Source organism: Mauremys reevesii, linkage group 4 (genome assembly GCF_016161935.1).
Source record: "Mauremys reevesii isolate NIE-2019 linkage group 4, ASM1616193v1, whole genome shotgun sequence".
Lineage (NCBI taxonomy): Eukaryota > Metazoa > Chordata > Testudines > Geoemydidae > Mauremys > Mauremys reevesii.
This window is the reverse complement of record NC_052626.1, coordinates 115912088-115939384: the sequence shown is the minus strand read 5'-3', so window position 1 is coordinate 115939384 and position 27297 is coordinate 115912088. Positions and strand designations below refer to the sequence as shown.

Genomic DNA, 27297 nt, shown 5'->3' with positions numbered 1-27297 from the left:
CTGTTTGACATGCCACTGGACAACCCTGATTGCATCCTCTTCTCGGACGGAAGCTCCTTCTATGTTGATGGCAAGCGGTTATGCAGTCACCTCTGAATGGGACATTCAAGAGGCCGCTCACTGCCAGGCAACTGGGGAGCCAAAGCCGAACTTTATGCCCTGGCCCGAGCTTGCCAGTTGGCCGCTGGTAAGACCGTTACCATTTTTACTGATAGCAAGTATGCCCGCTGCTGAACTACAGTCGTGGGAGAGCCTCGAGCCACTCTGGTCAAAGGGACCTGGCTTATGCCGGATGGCCGAGCCTGCCTCCTCGCTCCACATACCCCGTGGCAGTTCGCTGGCACCATGATAAAGGGGGTCACGGCGCACGCGCGCCTTGTGGACACCATCGCCGCTTGGTATGCTCCAGGCATTCAACCCTACTGCCTGTCAATAGTGAAAGCATGCAGCACATGTCAGCGAAATGGACCTGCTCCGCCTCTTAACAAAATTAAGGGTGGAAGACCTCCGCCTGCTGCCCCATTTCAACATCTTCAAATTGACTTTGCAGATATGCCAAAGGCTTTTGGGAAAAGCACCTCCTTGTTTTGGTTTGCCCTCTGACTTCATGGGTCAAAGCTTTTCCTACTGCTAATTGTACTGCTGCCACAGTGGCGAAGATCCTCCTTAGAGACATTGTATGGCATCCCTCTCATACTTGATTCAGATTATGGACCCACTTTACTGGTAATGTCCTTGGCTGTTTAGAACAAGGACTGGGCATTTCACACTCCTTTCATACACCCTACCACCCCAGTCTAGCGGAAAGTTGAGCGTATGAATAGGGAGCTTAAGCTTACATTGGCTAAATACTGTCAGGAAACAGGGTTAAAGTGGCCTCAGGTACTTCCCTTGGTCCTGTTTCACCTTCGCACTCGCCCAACCCGTGTATTGGGATTATCCCCCTTTGAACTGCTCTATGGACATCGTGCTGATGTTTCACTATTGGGAGGGGATCATATGACCGCGTGCCAGTTTCTCTCCCTACAGGCTCGGAAAGCCTCACAGTTTTCCCAGACCGTGCCGCTGGAAGAACAGATCCACCTGCTCCAACCAGGGACTCAGCCGAGGTTTACTGGACCCCACCAGGTTCTTTTAACAACCCAGACTGCAGTGTTCTTGGAAGGACGCAAATCCTGGATCCACCACTCCCACGTCAAGCCAGCCGTAGTGGACCACAGTGACGGACCAGCAGCTCTTGCCACCACTGAGGACACTGCCTCTGACCAGTGGACCAGCTTACCTCTTTCAGACATCAGACTTAAATTGACTCGGAAAAAATGAGAGGACCTTTTATTCTGACAACTGTATGTTTTTATTATGCCTTTTAGTTTATTTTCTGCTTATGAAGATAATGCTTTTATTAGATATTAGGTTAAAACTCGTATTTTAGGAAATAGAAGTAATTGCTGGGTATGTACTCAATTTCCAGTAAATGCAGAACAGGGACTCCCTTCACACCCATTCCCTGACCACTGCTAATATGACTTGGATGCCACCGGCAGAGTACTAAAGATCCAGTCCAACACAATCTTACATGGGACAAAACAGGAGTGCCAATTAACAGATATCTCAGGGTAACCAATGAAACTATTTGAGAATCAGGATGTCCCAGCTACGCCAGTTAGCTTTGCAAAACCGAATGGCTTTAGACATAATGTTAGTATTGTTGGGGCCATAGTAATCCTTATAATACTGTGTTGCTGTATTCAGTGTGTTCCCTCCCTCATAAACTCATGTGGGTCAGTTTATTCTTTTTCTACTTCAGCCAAAGGCCTTACTCTCTTCGAGTTGGCCCAGGCTGAAAAATGGGGTGTAGCTTTTGGTATATAGTTATCCCAATAGCTACAAATGGAGGAATGTTGAGTCTGAACTCTTTATGAACTGAAACTTAACCCAGACTTGATGTCTCTATCTGAAACTTTTAATCAAAGCTCTGACCTGCGAACTACTCATAACACCCCCCCCCTCCCAATAAGCAGCCATCTCCTCCTTTGTCTTTTCTAATTTACATTTTAACCTGTTTTATCCTGTAGAATCTTGATTGATTATGCATGACCATTATGATCTGTTAATCACTTTGTTTACTTCTGTGTATAAACATTGATGCTCACCCCTAATAAACTTGCCACACTTACTCCGAAGCTTTGCTCTTAAGCTAAGGATGGTGTGAGCCCGTTGATCAACGAATTGTTGTCTGGTCTCTGACAGATCTCTGAGCCCTATACCAACTCCGCACAAACCCGGGTGCTGGAGAGGTGAGTAGGACTTGCTTTTTACCTAACAACACCATCAGCACAACCTGCTGAGTTCTTTACAGAAAAGGAACCTGTAAATACTTACCCCAGCTTCTGCAGTTTGCAGTTTGCATGCTTCAGTCCCTCGCACAGCAACTGCACGCCTGAATCTCTAAGGAGGTTCCCCCTCAGCTCCAACTCGGTCAGAGTCTGGTTGATACTGAGAACAGAGGAGAGATCCTCACAACAAGCAGCTGTGAGCTGGCAACCCATCAACCTGCAGGAGACACGTAAACAGAGGGAAATGAGCACCTCTGTCTGTCCTGTTCCCTCTGTGGGTTTTTATAGCAAGATTCCTTTATTCTGGGAATAAAATCACAGAGCTGCAGCAATGGTTGCTGAGGACCATGTGAGGATTTCAATCCATGTGCAGCTGCAGCTCTCATTGATCCTGTATTCCACATATGAATGTTATTCTAAGGCAAAGTTCCCAAACTCCATCCCCTGAGCATAAGCACTGTAGCTTCTGCTAATGAAGAAACATTAAAGGAGGAGCCAGAGGAGATGTGGGAAGCCTGTTGTTCTCTCTCCCTGCCTCATTTCTACTTAGGATTCAGCCAAGGAGCCAGCCTCTATGGAGTACTTAGTTCTGAACATTCAGAATTCATGGATGGGCTCAGTTTTGCTGAGTGTCAGGTCCCCCCATCCCTGCCCCATTTTCCCTAGGTTTGACCATACACTAGAAAAGGCTGTAATTTCCATAGGGAGCCCAGTCTCACAGGCTGGGCCTACAATTAAATTGTGACAGTCTTTCACCGGTGCAGCCCCACTACTGTGACAGCAGCATCATGGGAGTGACTGTAGAGACGTCAGAATTTGGGAAGAGCTAAAAAATGGGATAAAATGAGCCCAGAGCTAGTGTTTGTGTTACATATGGGCTCATAATGCTAGGGAGAGACCAATAGGTGCCTCACGGCTTCCCTAAAGAAAGCTCAAAGGAACTCCCAGTGATGGTCAAGGCCAGATCCACGGCTGGTGTAAATCAGTGAAGCTACTTAGAAGACAGTGGAGCTATACTGATTTGTACCAGCAGAAGATCTGGCCCTTAGTGTGGAAGTTCACTGGCCATAAACTCCCTGACATGTAGTGTAAGGAGTCACAATTTATCAATGGATGAAAATATACATGGACTGGTGTGGGAAACAAAGACTGGGGAGGGAATTACAAAGGAAGCCAGTGGCTGCTGATGCTAATCCTTGTATTTTACAGTTGGGACGTTTCAGCCTCTACACAGTGGTGTCACTCCTGAATCCCCCTGGTTGAGACTGGAATTCCTTCTCTGGGACTGGAGGGAAATGTCACACGCAATGTGCAGCTCAGACCGTGTGCAGCAGCCAAATTATCTGAGCATATCACACCATGGCCCTCAAGCTGTACGAAACCCCCAGGAGTTTCAGGATATCATTCCAAGCCCTAGCAGTAGCCCTGATTTACAAGACTCATAATAGTTTAAGGTGAGGCTGCCGCAGAGACTGTTCATCCACCCGTGATCCACCACCCTGACTACACCATCCAGGGGCGCTACAGCTAACAAAGCCCAGGTCAGACTCCCAGGGGCAGAGGCAGAGCATGCTCAGCAGCTCGCCCTGGCTGGGGAGCTCTTTCCCAGGGGAGATCAGACTAAGCCTGGGCCTGTCCATGTTCAGATCTAAATGCCAGACCAGCCTCTCTGATCCCTTACAGAGCCCTGTGTTCAGGTAGCTCCGATTGCTGCCCCGCACGCAGCCTTTCAGAACGTGGAGTGGCACATGCTCATACTCCAAGTTTAGAAAACCAGTTCAGTTTCCTCTGCCCCATCAGGAACAGGCAGTGCAAACCCTAAAGGTCAGAAAACCAAGACGTTTCCCCAAGGAAAAGCAAAGCATCTTATACAAGCACAAATATGACATTTACATTTCATAACCTGGCACAGCGGCCCTGTGTGCATCAACTTGACAACATGTTACCTGTTACGGAACATTTCGCAAGTACTTCCCTGCCCTTGCCTGCTTCCAAAATATGAAGCAACAGTGACCTCTAGTGACTGACAAGAGGAACTACAATCCCTGTCTTCACTGGATTCCATCTGCAGTAAGGACAGGAGTGACAGAGTTGCCAAACGAGTGACAGATGAGATACCTGACACTTGGCAGCCCTGTGGTCTATACATACTGGTCAGTGATGTCACCTTGCTGCTGGGGAAGTGCCTTTCCCAAGAGATACTGCTGCCTGGATCACTGTATTTTTTAAAAGAATTGTGACTGATTAATCACAGCAGTTTGAGTGCTCCCACTGGGATGTGTCGCAAACTTGCAACCCCACATGTAGCAGTGATCTGAAATCCATCAGCCAATGCTCATGCAGCTGCCCCAGGCTGAGATGGATTGGTCCCCAACTCACCTAAAGATCTCATGAGAAAGGGCAAAGCCTTGCAGAGCACCAATACAAACTGCCCATCAGTAGGCTCCCCCTGCCATCCAAGAAAATCAAGGCCCCCCCACCCCTTTCTTGGTCACAGCAGCAGATCATCCTCCAGTGCCCAGGCTGGGCCTGGCAATTCCTTTAAGCAACATGTCAGAGGCCCCCCTAAACCTGTTTGTCAGTGTTGGAAAATGGATGTGATGCTGCAACTCACCCTACCCCAGTTGGAGGTCACTGAGCAAAAGGATTCTGGGGTGTGGGGGGGAGTCATTCATCTGCTCCTACTGCCAATCCCACTTGTAGCAGCATGGAGGAGATCACTCTCACTGGTTTCTCTGCAACTCCATTTGCTTCCAGAAAAATCTGGAAGTGCAGCCATCTCTGCCAAATTCCCTTTCCGAGTGAGAGACTGAAGGGGCTTCATTCAGTGAAAGCTTTCAGTTCACTTCTGCCTCCAGGTGTTAAGGGTCTGACACAAAGGAGTGCTGGAGAGAAACTGGTTGCTATTTCCTGGCCCTGCCTAGTCCCACGACTTGGATTAATGTGATAATGGCCTGCCACATGACAGAAGTCACCACCCACTGCTACCTTAGTAACTAGAAACACGCAGCCCTGGAGTTCTCTGTCCCTGGCAGGTATGGGGCCGCGGCTCCTCTTGAAGCCGGAGAGAAGCCGCAGCCCTGCACCTGCTGGGGACAGAGAGTGTTGGCGCCCAGAGCCTCGGAGTTCTCTGTCCCTAGCAGGCGCGGGGCCGCAGTTTCTCTCCCCTGCTGGGCACTAGGCAGGGGCACATCAATGTCCCGGTGGGTGCCATGGCATTGGGGACCACTGGTATTAGGCCTTAAAGGGAAGCCAACTTATCACGTTATATGCGATTTCGCGTTATGGCGGGGCACGTTATTGCGAGGTTTGACTGTATTAGCAGGAGTATTGTAAGCAAGACACGAGAAGTAATTCTTCCGCTCTGCTCTGCCTCACCTGGTGTATTGTGTCCAGTTCTAGGCGCCACATTTCAGGAAAGATGTGGACAAATTGGAGAAAGTCCAGAGAAGAGCAACAAAAATGATTAAAGGTCTAGAAAACATGACCTATGAGGGAAGATTGAAAAAACTGGGTTTGTTTAGTCTAGAGAAGAGAAGACTGAGAGAGGACATGATAACAGTTTTCAAGTTCATAAAAGGTTGTTACATGGAGGAGGAAGAAAAATTGTTCTTCTTAACCTTTGAGGATAGGACAAGAAGCAATGGACTTAAATTGCAGCAAGGGAGGTTTAGGTTGGACATTAGGAAAAACTTCCTAACTGTCAGAGTGGTTAAGCACTGGACTAAATTGCCTAGGGAGTTGGTGGAATCTCCATCACTGGGGATTTTTAAGAGCAGGTCGCACAAACGCCTGTCAGGGATGGTCTAGATAATACTTAGTCCTGCCATGAGTGCAGGGGACTGGATTAGAAGACCTCTCGAGGTCCCTTCCAGTTTTATGATTCTATGATGGCTCACATTTCAGGTTGTTCTACAACGGATGGCGTGACTATATGGATGTGCAGATGTACATTCTGTAGTATCCTGATCTGGGGTGTTTGTGAGTGAACTAAATGTATTAATAAACCATTTGTAAATACAGGGGAGTTCCTGTAGCGTGAGTGTTGCAGCTGTGCACATTGGAGTTTCCCATTATATAATGATTAGAATAAATACTGGGTCTGATCTTGGGACAAGAAACTGTCAACCCTCAAAGTGATAACAAGGGATTATATTTACATTTCCTCTATAATCTATAGATCGGGCTACAGAGGGGACAGCACAGGAAGCCTCTCTCTCCTTGCCCAGTTGCAGGTCTCGCGCTCCCCTGAGCACACGGTCTGATCCCTTCTTTGCCCTTAGGGGCAAAATAAACAACTAAGCAGCCAATGAAGAGCAGATGGGGGCCATGATAAAATCCCACAATGCACTGGCCAACACAGGCAGCTGGGCAAACAGAAGAACATATGCTACAGACAAATCTCCCCAACCCCTTGGTATGAAAAGGATGTGTGTAACCCACACACCTCCTGGGTGTGGTGTTCTGTCCCATCTAGTGGCACCAGGACCACTTAGCAAGAGAGATAAAATGACTCTGCTGTACAGCCTTAGCTAAGAGTCAGGTGGTAGAGTCTCGTACACTAAGCTCCAGAGATCCCCAGTTCAATCCTGCCTGTTAGCAACCAGTGTCTGTCAATGTTACAAGTGGGGGGTCATCCGGGATGCCAGCTGGGAAGTCTCTGAAGCTCAGGACATGCTTCCTCAGCTAGGGGAAGTATATAACCCACACACCTTCTGGGTGTGGTGTTTTGTCCCATCTAGTGCACCGAGACCACTTAAAGAGAAAACAGTTAATGAGTCTGCTTAACAGTGAATTGGCTTTTAGCTCATGTGGTAGAGGCTCATGCACTAAGCTCCAGAGATCCCAGGTTTGAACCTGCCCACTGACAACTACCAGAGTCTGTCAGCATTGCATATGCAGGGAAAATTCTTCCTCTCTAAAACAGTATCCCTCCCACAGTTCCCCCTGAGGCAGATAGCAGAGAGATTTAGGCTCCCCAGCCCTTTGGACCTCTTGTGGTTTTATTCATTTTAAATCAAAATAAATGTAGTATTGTTTAAAGATGACTAAACAGGTATTTAAAAGACCCTGCTTCAATTTTTATTGAAAAAAATATATGCGAGTGGAAATCACTCAATCCTCAAGTTCAGGGGGGGGTTGAACTACTGCTCCAGTTTGGACCCATCTTTATTAATAAATTCTGTTCTCCAATCGGAATAGCCCATAGGGATATTGTGAGCCACTGAGACATCAGGTGCTGGAGGGACACACAGCTTTTAGCCTCTCCGTGTTCCTTCATGGACCTGACATCTTCCACCATCTGCACACCCTGCTGAATTCTTTCCAGCAGGAAGATGTGTGAACACTCACCTCAGTTTCTGCAGTTTGCAGTCGGGATGTTTCAGTCCCTCACACAGCAGCTTCATTCCTCCTGCCTCTCCCAGGTTGTTCAGCGCAAGATCCAACTCAGTCAGGGTCGGTTTGGCCCTGAGAACAGAGGAGAGATTCCCACAGGAACCGGCTGTCAGACCACAATTCATCAACCTGCGGGAAACATAATCAGAGAGGGAAATGAGCACTTCTTTCTGTCCAGTTCCCTCAGTGGGGTTCTAGAAAGAGTCCTTTATTCTGGGAATAAAATCACCCTGCTGTAGTAGTGGATGCTGGGGACCACATGAGGATTTCAGTCCACATGCAGCTTTAGCTCTCAGTGGGCCTAAGAGTGGGAGAATTGTATGATTCCACCAGAGAGAGGTGGAGGCCCGAGACCTAAGATGGGTGCACCCAGAGAGACCCAAAAGGAGACAGGGGTGTAGCTAGCCCTGTAACTGTGACACAGGATTGAGCATGTTCACCACAGCCTACATATTGCTCACTGAAGTCTGAGTTTGGCCTTTCCCAAAGGAGCATTCTAGATACAGGGTTTCCTCTTTCGCTGTGGCAGGCTGTAAGCCACTGGGCAGACTCAGGGCAGGAGTGGAAAAATGAAGTCATTTCAAGGTGCTCAAGGGGAGGGAAAAGCACAGGAAGCCTCCCTCTCCTTGCACCCTGCACTAAGGCTGGGCCCAGCCAAAGCCCTTGCATTCCCCTGAGCAAAAGGTCTGATCCCTTCTCTCTGCACCGCGGTGGCAAAAGTAGCACCAAAGCAGGCAAGAGCAGAGCTGAAGGGGGCATGATAAAGTTCCACGATTCGCTGGCCAGCACAACCAGCTGAACAAACAGAAGAACATGGTGCAGCTCCCGGAAGAGATTAGCTGCAGGCAAATTCCCCTGCAGGTGAAGGATGTGTAGGAAGAATTCTGCCTCCCTTGGGGTATGTCTACACTACAAAATTAGGTTGATTTAATATAAGTCGATTTTTCAGAAATCAATTTGATACAGTTGATTGTGTGTCTACACTTAAGACCATAAAGTCGGCGGAGTGCGTCCACAGTACCGAGGCTAGCGTTGATTTTCAGAGCGTTGCACTGTGGGTAGCTATCCCACAGTTCCCGCAGTCTCTGCTGCTCATTAGAATTCTGGGTTGAGCTCTCAATGCCTGATGGGGCAAAAACATTGTCACAGGTGGTTCTGGGTACATTTCATCAGGCCCCCCCATCCCTCCTTCCATGAAAAGAAAGGCAAAAAATCGGTTCTCGCCTTTTTTCCTGGGTTACCCGTGCAGATGACATACCACGGCAAGCATGAAGCCCGCTCAGCTCACTGTCACCTTACGTGTCCTGGGTGCTGCTGGCAGATGCAGTACTGCAGTGCTACACAGCAGCAGCTCCTTGCCTTTGCAAGTTAGGGAAGACGGTTAGCAGCTGTATTGTACCATCTGCTGCTGTCTCCTGGTTCCTCCTGGCCAGCCTCGGTGAGGTCGGTCTGGGGCTCCTGGGCAGACGTAGGTGCTCCTGGCCAGCCTCAGTGAGGTCGGTCGGGGGCACCTGGACATAAATGGGAGTGACTCCAGGTCATTCCCTTCTTTAAATTTTGTCTAATGGAGATTCAGTCCTGCCTGGAATATCAGGCAAGCCTACCAAAGAACCAGAGAGGCAAACAGCCGCTCCGGGTCAGAGCCCCCCAGACATCCTGCTTCTATGATGAGCTGCATGCTATTCTAGGGGGTGCCTCTACAACTACCCCACCCCTGTGCTTCCCTTCTCCCCCACCCCTCCCAGGCTACCTTGGCAGTTATCCCCCCATTTGTGTGATGAATTAATAAAAAATGCATGAGTTTGAAACACTGACTTTATTGCCTCTGCAAGCGGAGATCAAAGGGGGGAGGGGAGGGCGGTTGGCTTACAGGGAAGTAGAGTGACCCAAGGGGGTGAATTTTCATCAAGGAGAAACAAACAGAACTTTCACACCGTAGCCTGGCCAGTCATGAAACTGGTTTCCAAAGCTTCTCTGATGCGCCGCACACCCTGCTGTGCTCTTCTAACCACCCTGGGGTCTGGCTGGGCTTAATGATTTAGTCTTTTGGAATGGAGTTCTGATAGCATGGATTTGTCTCCCTATACAGCGATCAGATCCAGTACCTCCCGTTCGGTCCATGCTGGAGCTCTTTTGCAATTCTGGGACTCCATAGTCACCTGTGCTGATCAGCTCGCCACAGTGGCCAAACAGGAAATGAAATTCAAAAGTTCACGGGACTTTTCCTGTCTACCTGGCCAGTGCATCTGAGTTGAGAGTGTTGTCCAGAGCAGTCACAATGGAGCACTCTGGGATAGCTCCTGGAGGCCAACAACGTCAAATTGCTTCCACATTACCCCAAATTCAACCCAGCAGGGTCGATTTCAGCACTAATCCCCTCGTTGGGAGGGTGGAGTACAGAAATCGATTTTAAGAGTCCTTTAAGTTGACAAAAATGGCTTTGTCGTGTGAACGGGTGCAGGGTTAAATCAATCTAACACTGCTAAATTCTACCTAAACTCATAGTGTAGACCAGGGCTTACACAGAATCTCTCTCCCTCCCTCCCTTAGGCAGAGCTGTGAGAGATCTAGGATTCTGAGGCTTTGTAAGGCCTCTTGTCCTTTCATTCATCTTAAATTGCAGTAAATGTAACATTGTTTTAAAGATCATTGTAAGAATTGGTTGTTATCGAAGGGAGTGAGATCATGCTCTAACTTACAGTTTTAGTGAATATTACTACAACTTAGTCCTCAGTTTCGGCGGGGGCGGGTTGAACTAGGGCTCCAGTATGGGCTCGTCTTTCTTTATATGTTCCATTTTCCAAACATGATGAGCCATCGGGATGTTGGGAGCCACTGACAAGTCAAGTGCTGGAGGGACGCTCGGCCTTCAGCCTCACCCTGTACTGCAGGGAGCTGACACCACACACCATCCCCAGACCCTGCTGAGTTCTTTCCAGAAGAGAAACTTAGAAATACTCACCGCAGCTTCTGCAGTTTGCTGTGTGGATGTTTCAGTCCCTCACACAGCAGCTGCACGCCTGAATCCCCCAGGTTGTTCTCCCCTATATCGAGCTCCATCAGGGTGGGTTTGGTGCTGAGAAGAGAGGAGAGATCCCCACCACACACGGCCGTGAGATGGCAGTTAGAAAGCCTGCAGGGGACAGATAATCAGAGAGGGAAATGAGCACTTCTGTCTCAGTGGGTTTCTAGGAAGATTCCTTTAATTTGGGAATAAAGATTACAGAGCTGTAGTATTGTATGCTGAGTACCACGTGACCAGGTGTCGATTTCAATCCTGGGCATCTGTAGCTCTCATTGGTCCTGTGTTCCATACATGAACATTTTTCTAAGGCAAAGTTCCCAAACTCCATCTCCTGAGCAAAAACATTTGGGTTTCCCCTACTAAAGAAGCTTTATTACACTTGATAGAACAGGAAGGGGAAGAAAGAAAGGGAAAGGAACCTCATTGGAAAGTCTATTGCAGTTTTGTGGATGGGGGCAGCCCATTCTCTCTCTTGCTGCTTCATTTCTACTTAGGACTCCGCAAACAAGCCACCATCAATGGGGTACGCAGTATTGAATACTCAGAGAGGGGTGAGTATTGCCTTATCTCAAGTCCCTCCTCACTCTCCATGTTGCCTGGGCTTGGCCGCACACTAAGGGAGACCACAATTTCCCTAGGGAGGGCAATCTCACGGGCTGGGCCTAATGAAAACTGTTACCGTCTTTCACCATTGCATTTCTACCAGTGGCAGACTGCCTGCCAACAGTCTCAGCCACCGGAATGCCTAGCCCTGCTCTTAGGGGAAATGCCACTGTCTGTTGTTAACACCCTAGCAGCTGCACTGGGAGTAGTGCCATTTTGTTAGTGAAATTTTAACAGCTCCGAGCAGACAATGCAATACACAGTGACCTAAAGGTGCTTGTGGAAAATCTGTGTGTGTTGAACTCATAAAATGATATGGAAGGGATGTGGCTGGGGAGAGATCAGAAGCTTAGGAGTTAAACTGCAGAGCATTTGGGAAGAACTGAAAGGGTGGATAGAATGACTGAGCCCTGATGGGTTGTATCTGTTACACAGAAGTGCACAATGTTAAGAAGAAACTTATAGATGCCAAATGACTTCCCTTAAGAAACCTCGACTGAATTTCCAGTGATGCACAAGGCCGGATGCTGAGATGGCATAAATCAGACAAGCTACTTTGAAGTAAGCGGAGCTTTGCTGATTGACAGCAGCCTAGGATCTGGCCCTTAACATGGAAACTGATCAGGGAGCACATGACCAGTGCTTCTTAATCAGCCTCTTACACTCTGTGTGGAGGACCATCCACTCCCTTTCCAACCAGTTGTCACTTATTTAGGACTCAAACTGGACTGCAGGCTAACATACCAGTGCCATTTAAAGAAAAGTATTCTTGCCAGCAAGTTAAAGAAGTATGGGCTGGATGAATGGACGGTAAGGTGGATAGAAAACTGGCTAGATGGTCGGGCTCAACGGGTAGTGATCAATGGTTCCATGTCTAGTTGGCAGCCGGTATCAAGTGGGGTGCCCCAAGGGTCGGTGCTGGGGCCGGTTTTATTCATACAATTCTGGAGGATGGTGTGGTCTGCACCCTTAGCAAGTTTGCAGATGACACTAAACTGGGAGGAGTGGTTGATACGCTGGAGGGTAGGGATAGGATACAGAGGGACCTAGACAAATTAGAGGATTGGGCCAAAAGAAATATGATGAGGTTCAACAAGGACAAGTGCAGAGTCCTGCACTTAGGACAGAAGAATCCCATGCACTGCTACAGACTAGGGACCGAATGGCTGGGCAGCAGTTCTGCAGAAAAGGACCTAGGGGTTACGGTGGACGAAAAGCTGAATATGAGTCAACAGTGTGCCCTTGTTGCCAAGAAAGCTAATGGCATTTTGGGTTGTATAAGTAGGGGCATTTCCAGCAGATCGAGGAAAGTGATCATTCCCCTCTATTCAGCACTGGTGAGGCCTCATCTGGAGTACTGTGTCCAGTTTTGGGCCCCACACTACAAGAAGGATGTGGATAAATTGGAGAGAGTCCAACGGAGGGCAACAAAAATGATTAGGGGGCTGGAACACATGACTTATGAGGAGAGGCTGAGGGAACTGGGATTGTTTAGCCTGCAGAAGAGAAGAATGAGGGGGGATTTGATAGCTGCTTTCAACTACCTGAAAGGGGGTTCCAAAGAGGATGGATCTAGACTGTTCTCAGTGGTAGAAGATGACAGAACAAGGAGTAATGGTCTCAAGTTGCAGAGGGGGAGGTTTAGGTTGGATATTAGGAAAAACTTTTTCACTAGTAGGGTGGTGAAGAACTGGAATGGGTTACCTAGGGAGGTGGTGGAATCTCCTTCCTTAGAGGTTTTTAAGGTCAGGCTTGACAAAGCCCTGGCTGGGATGATTTAGTTGGGTTTGGTCCTGCTTTGAGCAGGGGGTTGGACTAGATGACCTCCTGAGGTCCCTTCCAACCCTGAGATTCTATGATTCTATGATTCTATGAAAAAGTTCACCTCCTGTGCCTCCTGGGGAGCAGAGGCCAATGTTCTGCAAACTTCAGTCCTGACACTAGTGTTTGCTCCAGCAGAATATTGTGCAGCAGTGTGGGGCAGGAGTCAGCCCACACATCTTGTTGATTCGGAGTGGGACACAGCCACCCATATCTTTAGTGGCCGTCTTAGCCACACATTTTCATCTAATTTATATGCGTTGGCTCATATAAATCCCCCAAAACTTCAGCGAGATGCCATCATTCCTAAAACTGCCTGGAGGGCCATACCAGATGAAAATGACCTTCAACGTGCAAGGCTGACTATGCTTCAAGCAGGTGCAAATAAGCAATGCACACTTTCCACCAGTAGATCTGCCCACCTCCAGAAGAAAACACCTACACCTCTAGCTCCTGCTGACTTGCCATGACCAACTTCGTACTGCCAGCTTAATAGCAGGGCTGTCAGGAAGCGGGAGATTGCTTGAGATAACCACCTAATACCACACCCTCAAGGGACAATGCCAGAACTATTAGCCTGGGTATTACTGGCTCTCCCTCCTGCTGGGACACAAGATTCCACTTTTACACTAGGGGACCATAGAAGGATTTAAGGGGAGACATGATCCCTCAAGAAGACACACAGAGTGAGCTGGAGCTAAGGCAAAGGGAAACAGAGGGTCACACCCCAGAATCTACTAGCATGTCTAAGGAAGCTAGGCCAGCCTGGATCTCCAGCAGAGACGAAGTGAGGTGATAGGATTCTGGGGAAGACAGCTATGCATATAGACTCTGCTGTTTTGAAACCATGTTTGCCCTAAAAGGCGTTCTTCTTATTAAATAAACAATACTTGTGTTCTCAGAAGGCTGTTCTGGCCACTGGGTTTGACTAGTCACAGACTCCCGGAGGGAAGAATTGCAGGTGTCGAACCCACTCAGACCTGCAGGATAATCGCGGTGGATACACAGGTACTGGCTGAATCAGTCAGACTTGCAGGGCAATCACTGTGGGCACAAAAGCGACTGCTACCCTGGGCCTGGTCTAAGAGTAGGGAAGTTGCATGAATCCACCCAGAGAGAAGCAAGGACTAGAGGCCCGGGTGGGTGGACTCAGAGAGACCTGAAAGGGGACAGGGTGTAGCTAGCCCTGTAACCATGACATAGGCGTAGGCTTGTCCACTGAGGCCTGGATGTTGCTCACCAAAGGCTGAGTTTGGCCTTTCCCAAGGGAGTATTCCAAATACAGGGTTTCCTCTTTCCCCATGGCACGGTGTAAGCCTGTGGGCAGACTCACCAGCTGATGAGGAAAAATTAAATCCCAGCTACAACTCACTTCAAGTCCCTTTCATTGGGTCTTGCTTTATTGTGAAAAACAAGATCTAAAAGCAAGAGGAAATCAACTCATCATACTGGGAATAACTTCCCAAGACTTTGTCAGCTGGAAGGGGAAAGGACAGTGCCTCCCCATTAGATAGCTTCCTCCACACCGGCTTCCCCTTTACTTCCTTAACTCTGCCCAGGTCAGCCATGGAACCTGGGAACCCCTTACACTGAGGGCACCAAGCATGCAGCCTGCAGGAGGATCTGACGTGCATGCAGGGGCGGCTCTAGGAATCCCGCCGCTCCAAGCACGGTGCTGCGCCGCGGGGCGCGCTCTGGCGGTCGCTGGTCCCGCGGCTCCGGGGGACCTCTTGCAGACGTGCCTGCGGAGGGTCTGCTGGTCCCGCGGCTCCGGTGGAGCATCCGCAGTCATGCCTGCGGGAGGTCCACCCAAGCCACGGGACCAGCGGACCCTCCGCAGTCATGCCTGCGGGAGGTCCACCGAAGCCGCGGTACCTGCGGGAGGTCCACTGGTCCCGCGGCTCTGGTGGACCTCCCACAGGCATGACTGCGGAAGGTCCGCCGGAGCCACCTGCTGCCCTGCCGACAAAATGCTGCCCCAAGCGCGCGCTTGGCGCGCTGGGGTCTGGAGCCGACCCTGCGTGCATGATATATTTATGCAGCCCTGTGACATTCTCAGATTCTCCAGAATCTAAGATGCCATTTAAACAAAATAAGTTTCTAGCCTACATGGCAGCAGAGATCAGCTTCTCAATGTGAATCCAGTGTAACTGTTACAATGATGTTTACCTGTGTCGGCACACAGCCTGAAACAACAACTCGGAGGTCTGAACTCTCCTGTCGCCTGGTAATCTGACTGGAGTATCAACTTAGTGAACATTGACACTGAACCATCATCAATGGGCTTTAAATCACTGATCAATTTGGTGGCTGGAAGAGGGAGGCAGAGGTGGGAGTGAAACCCAGTAGCTTGCAGATTGGAAGTTGCTACAGAGAAGAAAACGCAGAGACGTGGAACAGAGCAAACTCCCAAACACCAGCAAGAGGAAGAGAAACAGAAAGAAGGATGGAGAAGGAAGAGAAACCAAGGGCAAAAATGCAGTGGCCTTAAAGGGGAGCAGATTTTCTCACTGAGGAAGGATGTGGCAAGAAAGCGCGGAACAAATAATAAACAAAACAATGTTACTACATAAGCCCAAATTGTCCCCTTGATTGTTGCTATTAGGGGAGGAGTCTATTGTGCATCATAGGAAGTACATTGTATTTATACCCTGGCCCACAGACTACAAATAACCATACAAATCAGCCCTCTTCCCTAAGTGAGTTTCACACCTCTGCCTTAGATGTTTAGATGCAAAATATATGTAAAATTGTTTTAAAGATCGTAAAGTGGTGTTCAAAATGGGCTTTTCCCTCAGAAAGTGAGATTATGCTTCAATTTTTATTCAAAAATCCATTTCAGTGAAGATCACTTTTAGGGAGTTTGGAATTAGTGCTCCGGTGTGGGACCATCCTTATTTATATCTTCCATTCTCCAAAAATGACCAGCCACCAGGCTGTGGGGAGCCACTGACACTCCTGATGCTTGAGCCTCTGCATGCTCCTACAAGAGCTGATGTCACACACCATCCTCCTGGCCTGCTGAGTTCTTTACAGAAACAAACCTGCAAATACTCACCCCAATTTCTGCAATTTGCAGGTTGGATGGTTCAGTCCCTCACACAGCAGCCTCACTCCCGAGTCTCCCAGGTTGTTCATTGACAGGTCCAGCTCAGTCAGGGTCTGCTTGGTACTAAGAGCAGAGGAGAGATCCCTATAACAAGCATCCGTGAGATGGCCGTTAGTAAGCCTGCAGGAGACAGATAAACAGAGAGGAAAATGAGCACCTCTGTCCGGTTCCTCAGTGGGTACCAGTGTGTCCCTAGAAAGAGTCCTTTGTTTGGGGAATAAAGTCACAGCATTGTGCTAGTGAATGCTGAGGATCATATGACCATTTGTGAGTTTCAATCCACATGCACCTGTAGCTCTCACTGATCCTTTGTTCCACATACGAATGTTATTCAAAGGCAAAGTTCCCAAACTGCATCCCCTGAGCAGAAACACTTAGGTTTCCCCTAATAAAGAAACTATTATCAATGAGGGTATCAGAGGATGGGAACGAACGGGAGCAAAAGGAATCTCACTGGGAAATAATGAACACGCTGCTGGAAGGTATGTTACAGTTCTGTGAATGGGGAGGGGGAGCCCATTCTTCTCTCTGTTCCATCATTTCTACTTCGGGCTCAGCAAACAAGCCTCCATCTATGGGATACTTAGCGTTGAACATTCAGGGCTCAGGGATGGGTTCCATTTTGCCAGCTCTTGAGTCCTCCCTCTCACTCCCATTTTCTCTGGGCTTGACCATAGACTAGAAAAGGCTGGAATTTCCCTAGGAAGCCGAGTCTCATAGGCTGGGCCTACAGGGCATGTCCACAGTGCAATAAACGACCCATGGCACGGCTGCAGCTGGCCCCGGCCACCCGACTCAGGCTGGCAGGGCTCGGGCTGCAGGGCTATAAAACTGCACTGTCGATGTTCAGGCTCAGGCTGGAGCCTGGGCTCTGAGAGCCTCCTGCCTCGTGGGGTCTCAGACCCTGGACTCCAGCCCGAGCCTGAACGTCGACAGTGCAGTTTTCTAGCCCTGCAGCCTGAGCCCCACCAGCTCGAGTCAGCTGACCTGGTCTCGGAGATTCGGTCCCTTGGGGTTTTTTTGTTGTATTGTGGACATACCCACAATGAAATTGTTCTTCTAGTCTCTCACCAATGCAGCTCCCTTGGTGCAGACTGCCTGCCAGTGTCATTAACCACAGTGTCACCTAACCATGCTCTTAACAAAAATGCTGGTGTCTGTTGCTACCTGCAGGGAAACTGCACCAGAGTAGTGCAATGATAGGAAATTATAACAAAGAGATCACATCTTCCTCCATTGGTGGACACCAGAGGTCTTTGCCTCCCAGCTGAAGAAGAAGCTACTAGCCTTCTGCTCATACAGATTTTTTCTTTCTGAAACTTTTTAGTAAGGCAAAGTTGCAATAAAATGCCACATTGTACATTACTTATTACTTATTTAGGATCCGGTTAATATTCATAGACTCTGGCTAAAGATTCTGGCTTGCTGGTTGGGGAACTCTCCTCCTCTGAGTATGCTAAAAAGGGTAACCAAATTTCTAAATGCCTATCCTCTTTTTGGCCTCTCTCTTGTGTACATATTTGGTCTGAAAGCATTTCCAGTACAAGGACAGTACATATTTTACTATACCACAGTTCCATAGGAGAAGTCACAATTTTCCAATAATGCTCAATACAAAAGTCTTACTGCTAACAATAAAAAAGAAATTAATTTGTTTTTCAGTTTAAAACATAGATCCTGTACTGGAGCATTAATTAAGCAGGTCAGGGGGTCTCCCAGGAAACTGGCATTTTGTTATAAGATGAAAATCTTTAACAATTCCTCCAAAAACTATCAAATTCTTGGACACAATGACCACATATCCAAGTATGTTCCCCTTTCCCTCCTACCTCTCCAACAGAGCACCTCCCTAGTAGCAAAAATATGATGGATCTTAACTGGAGCAACAAGCCATGAATACACTATTTTATAAAAATTGTATTTATGAGCTACACAAATTGAAGATGTATATTTCCTTTGCCATATAGGGACCTGCTCATCCAGATCAATTTCTTTGTCTAAATCCCTCTCTCATATTTTCATCTGGGTTGTTTTCTTATCAGCATCTTTTTCAATCAAAATTGTATATGTCTTAGCAATTAAACCTTTTGTTCCAGCTTGCTCCTGGGGCAACTCCTGAAATGTGGTTAAAGGTCTAGATTGAGCTGTTTTGTAATTAGATTTCACAATAAAGTGTTCAACCTGTAAATATTGAAAATACAGGATTTTTACCTTATTACATAGTTCTTGGTGTGATTGTAAATCAGGACCCGGGAACAGCTGTCCAAATTGAGTCATCTCAGCTCTTACCCACAATGAATAGTCACTTTGATATTTCCTAGGGATAATTTCCTGATTATTAATGAAAATAACTAAGGAAGAGGGCCTTTCGCAACACAAATTTTAAAAAAAAATTGTCCAAAGTGGCTAAGATAGACTGGATGAACAGGTGACTTTTATATTTGGTGACCTAAATTTTTTCTTAAAACCAACCATTACTATAAATAGCTTTATCTGAGCTCCAGTCTTGTTCAAGTTTTACCGAATGTTCAGATGGTCTATTGAGAACCTAATTTATCATGTCTTTTCCATTGTGATGCATAAGAAGAAGATGACAAATTAGGAAAAAACTAGTCCAACTCACTTTATAGGCTTAAACAAAACTTTAGAACTTTTGTCTTTTATGTTTCCACATGAATTTTAAAAGCACAGCCTGCCATGTTTTTAATGTGATGTCAGGGATACCAACAGGGATCCACAGAAACAAAAATAATAACTTTGGGAGGAAATTCATCTTTACCGAGTCTGCCCTACCTAGCCAAGAAATTTCACATTAGTTCTATTCTTCCAAGTATTTTATTATTTTATTTCACAGTGCAGGATAATTTGGCTTTAAAAAGAATTTTTATGTTTCTCCACAATATTTAGGCCCAAATATTTTAAAGATTCCTTAGCCCTTTTATATTTATGTAGCTGCCAACAGTTTGGTTTGACCCCTTCAGGAATATTAATTCCTAAAAAATTCAGATTTCTCATCCTTTATTTTGAAGCCTGATACCTGCTCAAATTCCAAAATCAATTATTCTATCACTTTTAATGAGGCTTCTGGATCCTGCAAATATAACAAGACATCAGCATAGACGCTATTTTGTGTTCTAATCCAGAAGATGTTTTGATGCCTTTTATGGGGCTGTTTTTCACATTTATTGCAAATGGCTCCATTGCCAAAGCAAACAATAGGGAAGTTAAGGAACAACCCTGTCTCATACCCCTAAACAAATTAAAGGGAGGGGAGTGATGACCATCAACCAAAGCAGACACTTGAGGATGAGAATTTAGGGCCAAAATGGCTGTAGAAAACTGATTTCCAAAACCAAACCTTACCAAAATCTGTCTGAGGTACTCCCACTCCAGCCGGTCGAAGGCTTTCTCAGCATCCAAAGAAAGCAGCACACAGGAAGAATTGCTAGAATTAACATTATAAATCAAATTGAGAGTTCTTCTGATATTATCAGAGAGATGCCAGAAAACCTACTGGGACCTGGAGCTTTGTTGGATATTAAAGTCTTAATTACAACTTCAAATTCCTCTGCAGCAATTTGCCTATCATGAGCTGCCCCATAATCCGTTGAGAGTTGAGGTAGCGTCACACTTCTCAATTATCTATTTATAAGTTCAGGGTTTGGCTGTTATCAAGTGTACTAAGTATGGACAAGTTAGCAAACAATTCAGAGAGCTCTTTGATGTCAGTTACTAAATATCCCTTTTTATTTCTAATCGGGGGGAAGGCTGATTTCTTTTTTAACTTTCTAGGGAAAAGCCTATCAGCCTTATTGTCCTTTTCATAATATTTTTGTTTAATATATCTAAGTGTTTACTCAGCTGTACCTGTTTGTAAAAGGCTAATCTTCCCTCTTATCTGAATTATTTTTTAAACACTCTTGTGTGTCCTGTAGATTTATGTCGACCTTCCAAAACAGAAAGTTTATTAACCAAATTCTCTTCTTCATGCACTCTTGTCTTTTTGAGGTATGGTGATTTATTTATAAGGCACTCCCTCATTACCACCTTTTTGGCATCCCAGAACACAGTTTTATTGATCCCTTTCTTATTACTATATATACACACTTCTGAAAATTGTATTACAGCTCTTGAATTCTAAGGGGGTCATATAACAAAGCTCTTTTTTAAAATAAATTAGCCAAGGTCCTAGGGGGAAAAAATCATAAAAATACTCGAATATGATCCATGAGTAGCAGAATATGTATAGTTCTTAACATCCAGATTCATCTCCTGCCAGACATTTTCTAAGTGATGCAACAAATTTGCACTTGCTCCTCCCAAACGCCCTCTGGGTACATTTGATCGATCCAAAGTGGGATTAAGCACCTCATTAAAATCCCCCCTAGAATAATATCCCCTTCCCTAAAACTTCATAACCCCCTAAAAAACTATTAACAAAGGAAGCTTGCCCTTGTCTGGAAGCAGGTACATTGGCCAATGTGAGAAGTTTATCTTTCAAGGGCTCCTTAATTAAAATATATCTGCCATCTGTATCTGTGAGTTGTGCTGAAAAAATAAAATGGAAGCATTTAGCAAAGAATATTGCCATCCTTCTTTTAGATTGCCCTGGGGAGACAAGGCAGCTGTGACCCACATGTATACAGGTATTTATCATCATTTTTCTTCAAGTTTGTTTCCTGAAACTAGATTACACTAGGAAAATCCTTTTTTGGTGAGCAGAATACCCTTCTCCTTTTTGTTGGAATGTTTATCCCCATTAACATTAACAGTCATTGCATAATAAATTCACCCATAAGTACCAAGTCTGTTCTCACCCAGTATATTACCCCAGTCAGATGCCATGTCCCCATTACATTTGTGCCTGTTCTTTAAATAAGACATTTTAGATAGAGTTCACATCCTACACATAGTAATTTTAAGATTCACATACACCACTTTTCCTTTTTTTAACACCTATATTATTGTACCTTGATTCTGCATCTGATTTACTATAATGTTCAATTCTGAGCCCTAAGTTTTTAGTATAATTTTTCTGTTGAAATATATAATAATATTTAACATCAGAGGGGTAGCCATGTTAGTCTGGATCTAACCAAAAGCAAAAAGTAAAAGCAGCAAAGAGTCCTGTGGCACGTTATAGACTAACAGACGTATTGGAGCATGAGCTTTCATGGGTGAATACCCACTTCGTCAGAAGCTTATTCTCCAATACATCTGTTAGTCTATAAGGTGCCACAGGACTCTTTGCCAATATTTAATATGTTACTGTTCTCTTATTCTCTATTTCCCTCTCATTCCCCTCCCTATGGATTCTCCCATAGTCATCTGGTCCCCTCTATCTGTGAGGATCCAGACTTTCCTTATGTCCTCCAGGGGCACGTTAGCTCCCTATTGAAGCTTTTCTTTCTTTTATTAATGTTTCAAGAACCAAGCCTTATATAATCTTATCAAACACCTTTGTAACACTGGGCAGTCTGAGATTATAATGCTATCTTTGAGTTCATTTATTCTTAAAATATTCCACCATAGATTATTCATTTCCAGTCAATGTACATTTTGGAATGTTTGTGATTATTTTAAAGTCAAACTTACTTCAATAAGGCAGATCTAGGTCTCCTGATATTTTGTTATTAACTTTTGCTTAGATAATATAAATATAATTCACAACATTAAAAAACCTATAATCTCATAACCATTACGGATACTATAGCCACACAGAGTAAACTATCCTGCATGCAGCTTCCATTTAACTCTAACTCTTTGTCATTATAACCACATGGATATAATATCCATTATTTATTGTATGGCTAACAGTATTGATCGTGTTCTTTGGGATCTGGACTTTTTCTTCTGCTCTCATGTCTGCTCAGTTGTCTTAATGATGCATGTTTTTAAGCTATTTAGGCTGTCTTTGATCTCACCAACTCTTGGTGACCTGGGGGACCGATGCCCTTGATCCCCTTCGGATTGTTCTTGAGCTGATTCACCTGTATCCATAAGTACTAGTGTCCTCTCTTTTGGATCTGAGACAGACATCTGCTCTTCCATCTAAAAGTTAATCTAAATGGGAAACTCCTCATATCTTATATGGTTCTCTCTAAGAAATGTGGACACCTAGTATATTCTCTTCACTTTCTAAAGGCTGCAGTTGCCAGATCTGGAAACATTTGTATGGGCTGATTAAGAATCATCAATGGCTCAGCTCTCTCCCTCATAGCCCTCAGTATTTTATCCTTGTCTTGATAATAGCCTAGATGGACAATCCCATCTCTGGTCTGGAGTCTGCTTAGGGCCTGGGGAAAAAAGATCTGTGAGCCCTCTCAGTATGAATGCATCTTTATTACCCAGTTTTAATGGTATGAAAAATATTGACCAATGTGTCCAGCAGATTTCTCCTTCATTCTCCTTTGGAAAACCTTTAATCCTTAAATTATTCCTGCATTCTTTAATTTACATGTCTTGCAGCTTCAATTCTATTTCTTGTTCTCTTTTTTTCAATTATTTGGATTCTTCAGTCTAGATTAGTAATTCTGTTGGATTGTTCATTTAATCCTATTTCCACATCTGATAGTTTAGCATTAATTTCATTTTTATATCTTTAATGTAAGCCTGCATTACTCTTCCCTCATTTCCTTATTCATGGGGTGACCAGATAGCAACTGTGAAAAAACAGGACAGGGGGCGGGGGGGGGAGGGGAAATAGGTGCCTATATAAGTAAAAGTCCCAAAAAATGGGACTGTCCCTTTAAAAACGGAACATCTGGTCACCCTACTTATTCATTTCTTTGATTTCTAACAGCAGGTCCTTCAGATCAGCCTTAGTGACTGGTGCTTCTCCACCTGCCTCCATAGTTTGTTTGCTGAAGGGCCATTACTACTTTTTGTGGCCATGTCTTTGCTTTAGGGGAGTCAGATGTTTGTACAAGAGGAAATCTTTCCTTTCCCAGACATCTAGATCTCCTTCTTGTCTTTCCTTCCTGCTTGTTACATCTCTCTCAAGATGGCTGCCACCACACTTCCCTTTGTTTGTCTGACCTTTCCAAAATGGCCACTGATGACACACTTCCTCCCCCAGACATAATAGTACAATTTTAATTATTTTTATTGCACTCACCCTCTGTCTCTTTACAGGATAATGAGGGTCCAGTTCAACATCTCCCCATTTGCATAGTAATTATTAATATATTCTGCAGGCTGAGGGCTCTGGATTATGTTGTTGGATATTCTCCCTCAGAGTCTGCTCCCTGGGATTGGGAGCTGTCCAGCTTTCTTCAGCCTTCTTTTTAAAACTGGCTCCAAGAGGCATTATTCATATATAGGGCACAGATCTGTGGATTCAGGTTGGCTTAGTTCTTTTTATCTTCTTAAATTGTTTTAATTTCTCCCCCATTTATTGCGGAGAGCTAGATTAAACCACTATCTTGTTTGCTGTTTGAGCCATGCCCCCATGCTCACCTAGATTTTAAAGAGCTGACTAAGGAGCTCACTGGGCCATTAATGTTGATTTTCAGTAAGTCTTGGAACAGCTGGGAAGTTCCAGAAGGCTGGAAGAAAGGTAGTATTGTGCCAATATTTAAAAAGGGTAAATGGGATGATCCAAGTAACTATAGGCCTGTCAGACAGACACTGATCCCAGGCAAGTTACTAGAGTGGCTGATATGGGACTTATTAATAAAGATTTATGGAAGGGTAATACAGTTAATGACAATCAGTATGGTTCTATGCAAAATATGTCCTGCCAAACTAATTTGATATCTCTTTATGATGAGATTACAGATTTGACTAATAAAGGAACAGTACTGATGTAATATACGTAGACTTCTGCGAGGCATTTCACTTGCTACTGCAAGACATTTTGATTAAAAAACTAGAATGATACAAAATTAACATGGCACACATTAAATGGATTAAAAACTAGCTAACCGATAGGTCTTAAAATGTAACTGTAAATGGGGAGTCATCATTGAGGTGTATTTCTAGTGGGGTCTGATAGGGAGCAGTTCTTGGCCTTCTGCTATTTAACATTTTTATTTATGACCTGGAAGAAAACATAAAATCATTTCTGATAAAGTTTGCAGATGACACAAAAATTGGGGGAATTGGTAAATAATGAAGAGGACAGGTCATTGATACACAGTGGATCACCTGGTAAGATGGTTGCAAGCAAACAAATACATGTTTTAATATGGCCAAATGTAAATGTATACATCTAGAACAAAGAATGTAGATCATACTTATAGAAAGGGAGACTTTGTTCTTGGAAACAATGACTCTGAAAAAGATTGGGGGGTTGTGCTTGATAATCAGCTGATCATGATCTGCCAGTGCAATGCTGTGGTTAAAAGAGCTAATGCGATCCTTGGATGCCTATCGAGAGGAATCTCAAGCAGGAGTGTAGAGGTTATTTTACCTCTGTATGAGACTCTTGTGTGACCACTTCTGTAATATTGTGTCCAGTTCTGGTGTCCACAATTGAAGAAAGATATTGATAAATTAGAGAGGGTTCAGAGAAGATCCATGAGAATGATTAAAGGATTAGAAAACCTGCCTTATAGTGATAGACTCACAGAGCTCAATCATTTTAGTTTAACAAAGAGAAGTTTAAAGGGTGACTTGATTACAGTCTATAAGTACCTACATGGGGTACAAATATTTTATAATGGGCTCTTCAATCTAACAGAGAAAGTTACAATAGGATCCAATGGCTGGACACTGAAGCTAGACAAATTCAGACTGGAAATGAGGCATATATGTTAAGAGAGAGTAATTAACCATTGGAACAATTTAGCAAGAGTCATGGTGGATTCTCCATTCACTGGCAATTTTAAAATCAAGATTGGATGTTTTTCTAAAAGATATGCTCTAGGGGAAGTTCTATGGCCTGTGTTCTAGATGAGGTCAGTCTGGATGATTCTGCTCCAACCACTAGGCCACACTCCTGCTCGGACCACTAGGTTGCACCACCTACACCTTAGTGTGTGACAGCAGAGAACCCTGACTAGGAGTTTGCTCTGTCCCACCAGAACTGTAGCCTTCCCTGCAGGTGATTCCAGCAGGTGCAAATATAACCCACACACCTCCTGGGTGTTCTCTTCTGTCCCATCTACTGTCACCGAGACCACTTAGAGAGAGAGATAAAATGAATCTGCTCTACAGCCTTAGATAACAGCAAGCTGGCTTTTAGCTCATGCTGTAGCGGCTCATGCACCAAGATCCCAGGTCCCCGGTTTGATCTTGCCCACCGGTGACCAGGGTCTGGCGGCGTTACACATGCACAAGAAGGCTGTGGTGCTGGCAGGGCAGAGCAGTCTTGGCTGCGGCTCTCTGTTCTACCTCCTGAGGACCACACCAGCCGCTGCACCTTACTCCTGCAGGGATCAGTGTATGAGGCAGTGCAGGGAGCTCTCTATGGCCCCACTGTCATGGGAGTGAATGAGCGGGGACATGCCCCTGCCTCTTAGTTATCCAAACTCCCAATTATCCATATAAAATCTGTGTCCCCCCAAGCTATTTGGGCAACAGGGAGTATACAGTAAATGGAGATTTAAATTCCTGAGCACCTAAACAATTCTATATAGTCACTACAGCAGACAGGGTCAGGAGAGCTACGGTGCTGTAGAATTTCTGGGATAACAGCAATATAGGAGGCTTTTAAAAAGGAAAAAACAGCTTCTTACTTTAGTTTCTTTAATTTACAGTTTGGATCCTTCAATGCTTGACAGAGCAGGTAAATATGTGAATATGTCGGCTCATCCTGATGCTGTTCCCTAAAAAGAGAGAATAGAAATTTTCTGTGTTGATCTCTGGAAACAGATTTTAATTCTCTTCCCTGAACATGATAATATCCTCTTGGATGGCATAATCATACACTGCATATGAGTTACTCCATAAGTCTGTGAGTGGGAGTCACAAGGGAGCCATCCCATGGTCATGCACACACACACACAAGCAAAACATGACACTGCACATCAGACGTGAAAGTGAGCTGGTACAGGCCAGTACGGTGTACCAGGAAGAAGTGGGCCCATACACAGCTGAAGTTAAAGCACTTTAACATCACTGCCCCTTTCCCCCTTCCCCACCCCGGGCCACCGACAGGAGAGAGCAAACGAGGCAGCCGCCGCTGCTTTAAATCACCGCCAGAGCCCCAGATGGTGCAGGCCGGGCAGCGTGGAAGGGCTGGCTGGGAGAGTCTGACCCCGCTGCCCAGCCCCTTCTGCCCAAGGCCCCACCCCTTCCAGGGGCCCAGAGTCGGTAAGTCTTTTATGTTACTTTCACCTCTGCTGCACACACTTCTCCCTCTTGGGAGACGATGAGAGAACAACCACCACCTGACAGTGTTGCATGTCTTAATGCACTACTGGCAATCCCTCAGATGATAGTGATGAGCATACTATAAGAACCGCGATAAAACAGAAGGGCTTGAAATGGACTCGAGCATTGCACTGTTTCTTTCAGGGCTGGTAAAAGTCCACCAGCTTGAAGACATGAAACCAGAACCAACAGAACCTCTCTGCATTCCCTATTCCCAGCCACCCATAATCACCGCACTCTTGCCCTCACCTATTCTGTGCAAAGTGCAGCATGCACTAATAATATGGGGCAGACTTTTTTTTCCTGTCATCAGTTAACACATGTTCAGTAAATTGTCCTTCTCCTGATTCCGGCACCGTTTCCCATTGTCCCCATCTCTGTGGCAGGCAGGGGCGGCTCTAGGCACCAGCAAAAAAACAAGGGTGTGCCTGAGGCTGGCTAATGTAGGCGCGTTTCGCTGCCGGGGGGGCGGCGCCGGGCGCCGCAGTGGACGCTCCGGCGTCCACCGGTCCCCCCGGGAGGAGGAGACCCACACAGGCATGACTGCAGAGCAGAGGCGCGCGCCCGCCTGCTCGGCCCTCGGCTGGCTGGCATTGAGGAGGGGGACTGAGAGTGCGCTCCCCGCAGGCATGACCGGCATGACTGCGGCGGCTCCCGGACCAGCGACCCGCTCCGCAGCCGCGAGGGTC

General features: G+C 45.8%; 1 protein-coding gene across 10 annotated transcripts in view; it reads right to left on the bottom strand.

Annotated features, from left to right (window-relative positions):
- The window catches only part of LOC120403835 (NACHT, LRR and PYD domains-containing protein 3-like), a 67488-nt gene that overhangs the window by 24173 nt on the left and 16018 nt on the right, over positions 1–27297 (bottom strand). For 9 of the 10 annotated variants that reach the window (XM_039535628.1, XM_039535630.1, XM_039535632.1 and 6 more), the window contains 5 exons: positions 25972–26061; positions 16241–16411; positions 10696–10866; positions 7689–7862; positions 2383–2553 (listed from right to left, as the gene is read on the bottom strand). In XM_039535628.1, the coding sequence (XP_039391562.1) occupies positions 2383–2553; positions 7689–7862; positions 10696–10866; positions 16241–16411; positions 25972–26061 (777 nt within the window). The remainder of the gene's footprint in view (positions 1–2382; positions 2554–7688; positions 7863–10695; positions 10867–16240; positions 16412–25971; positions 26062–27297) is intronic. The other variant, XM_039535627.1, reaches the window with a different exon arrangement.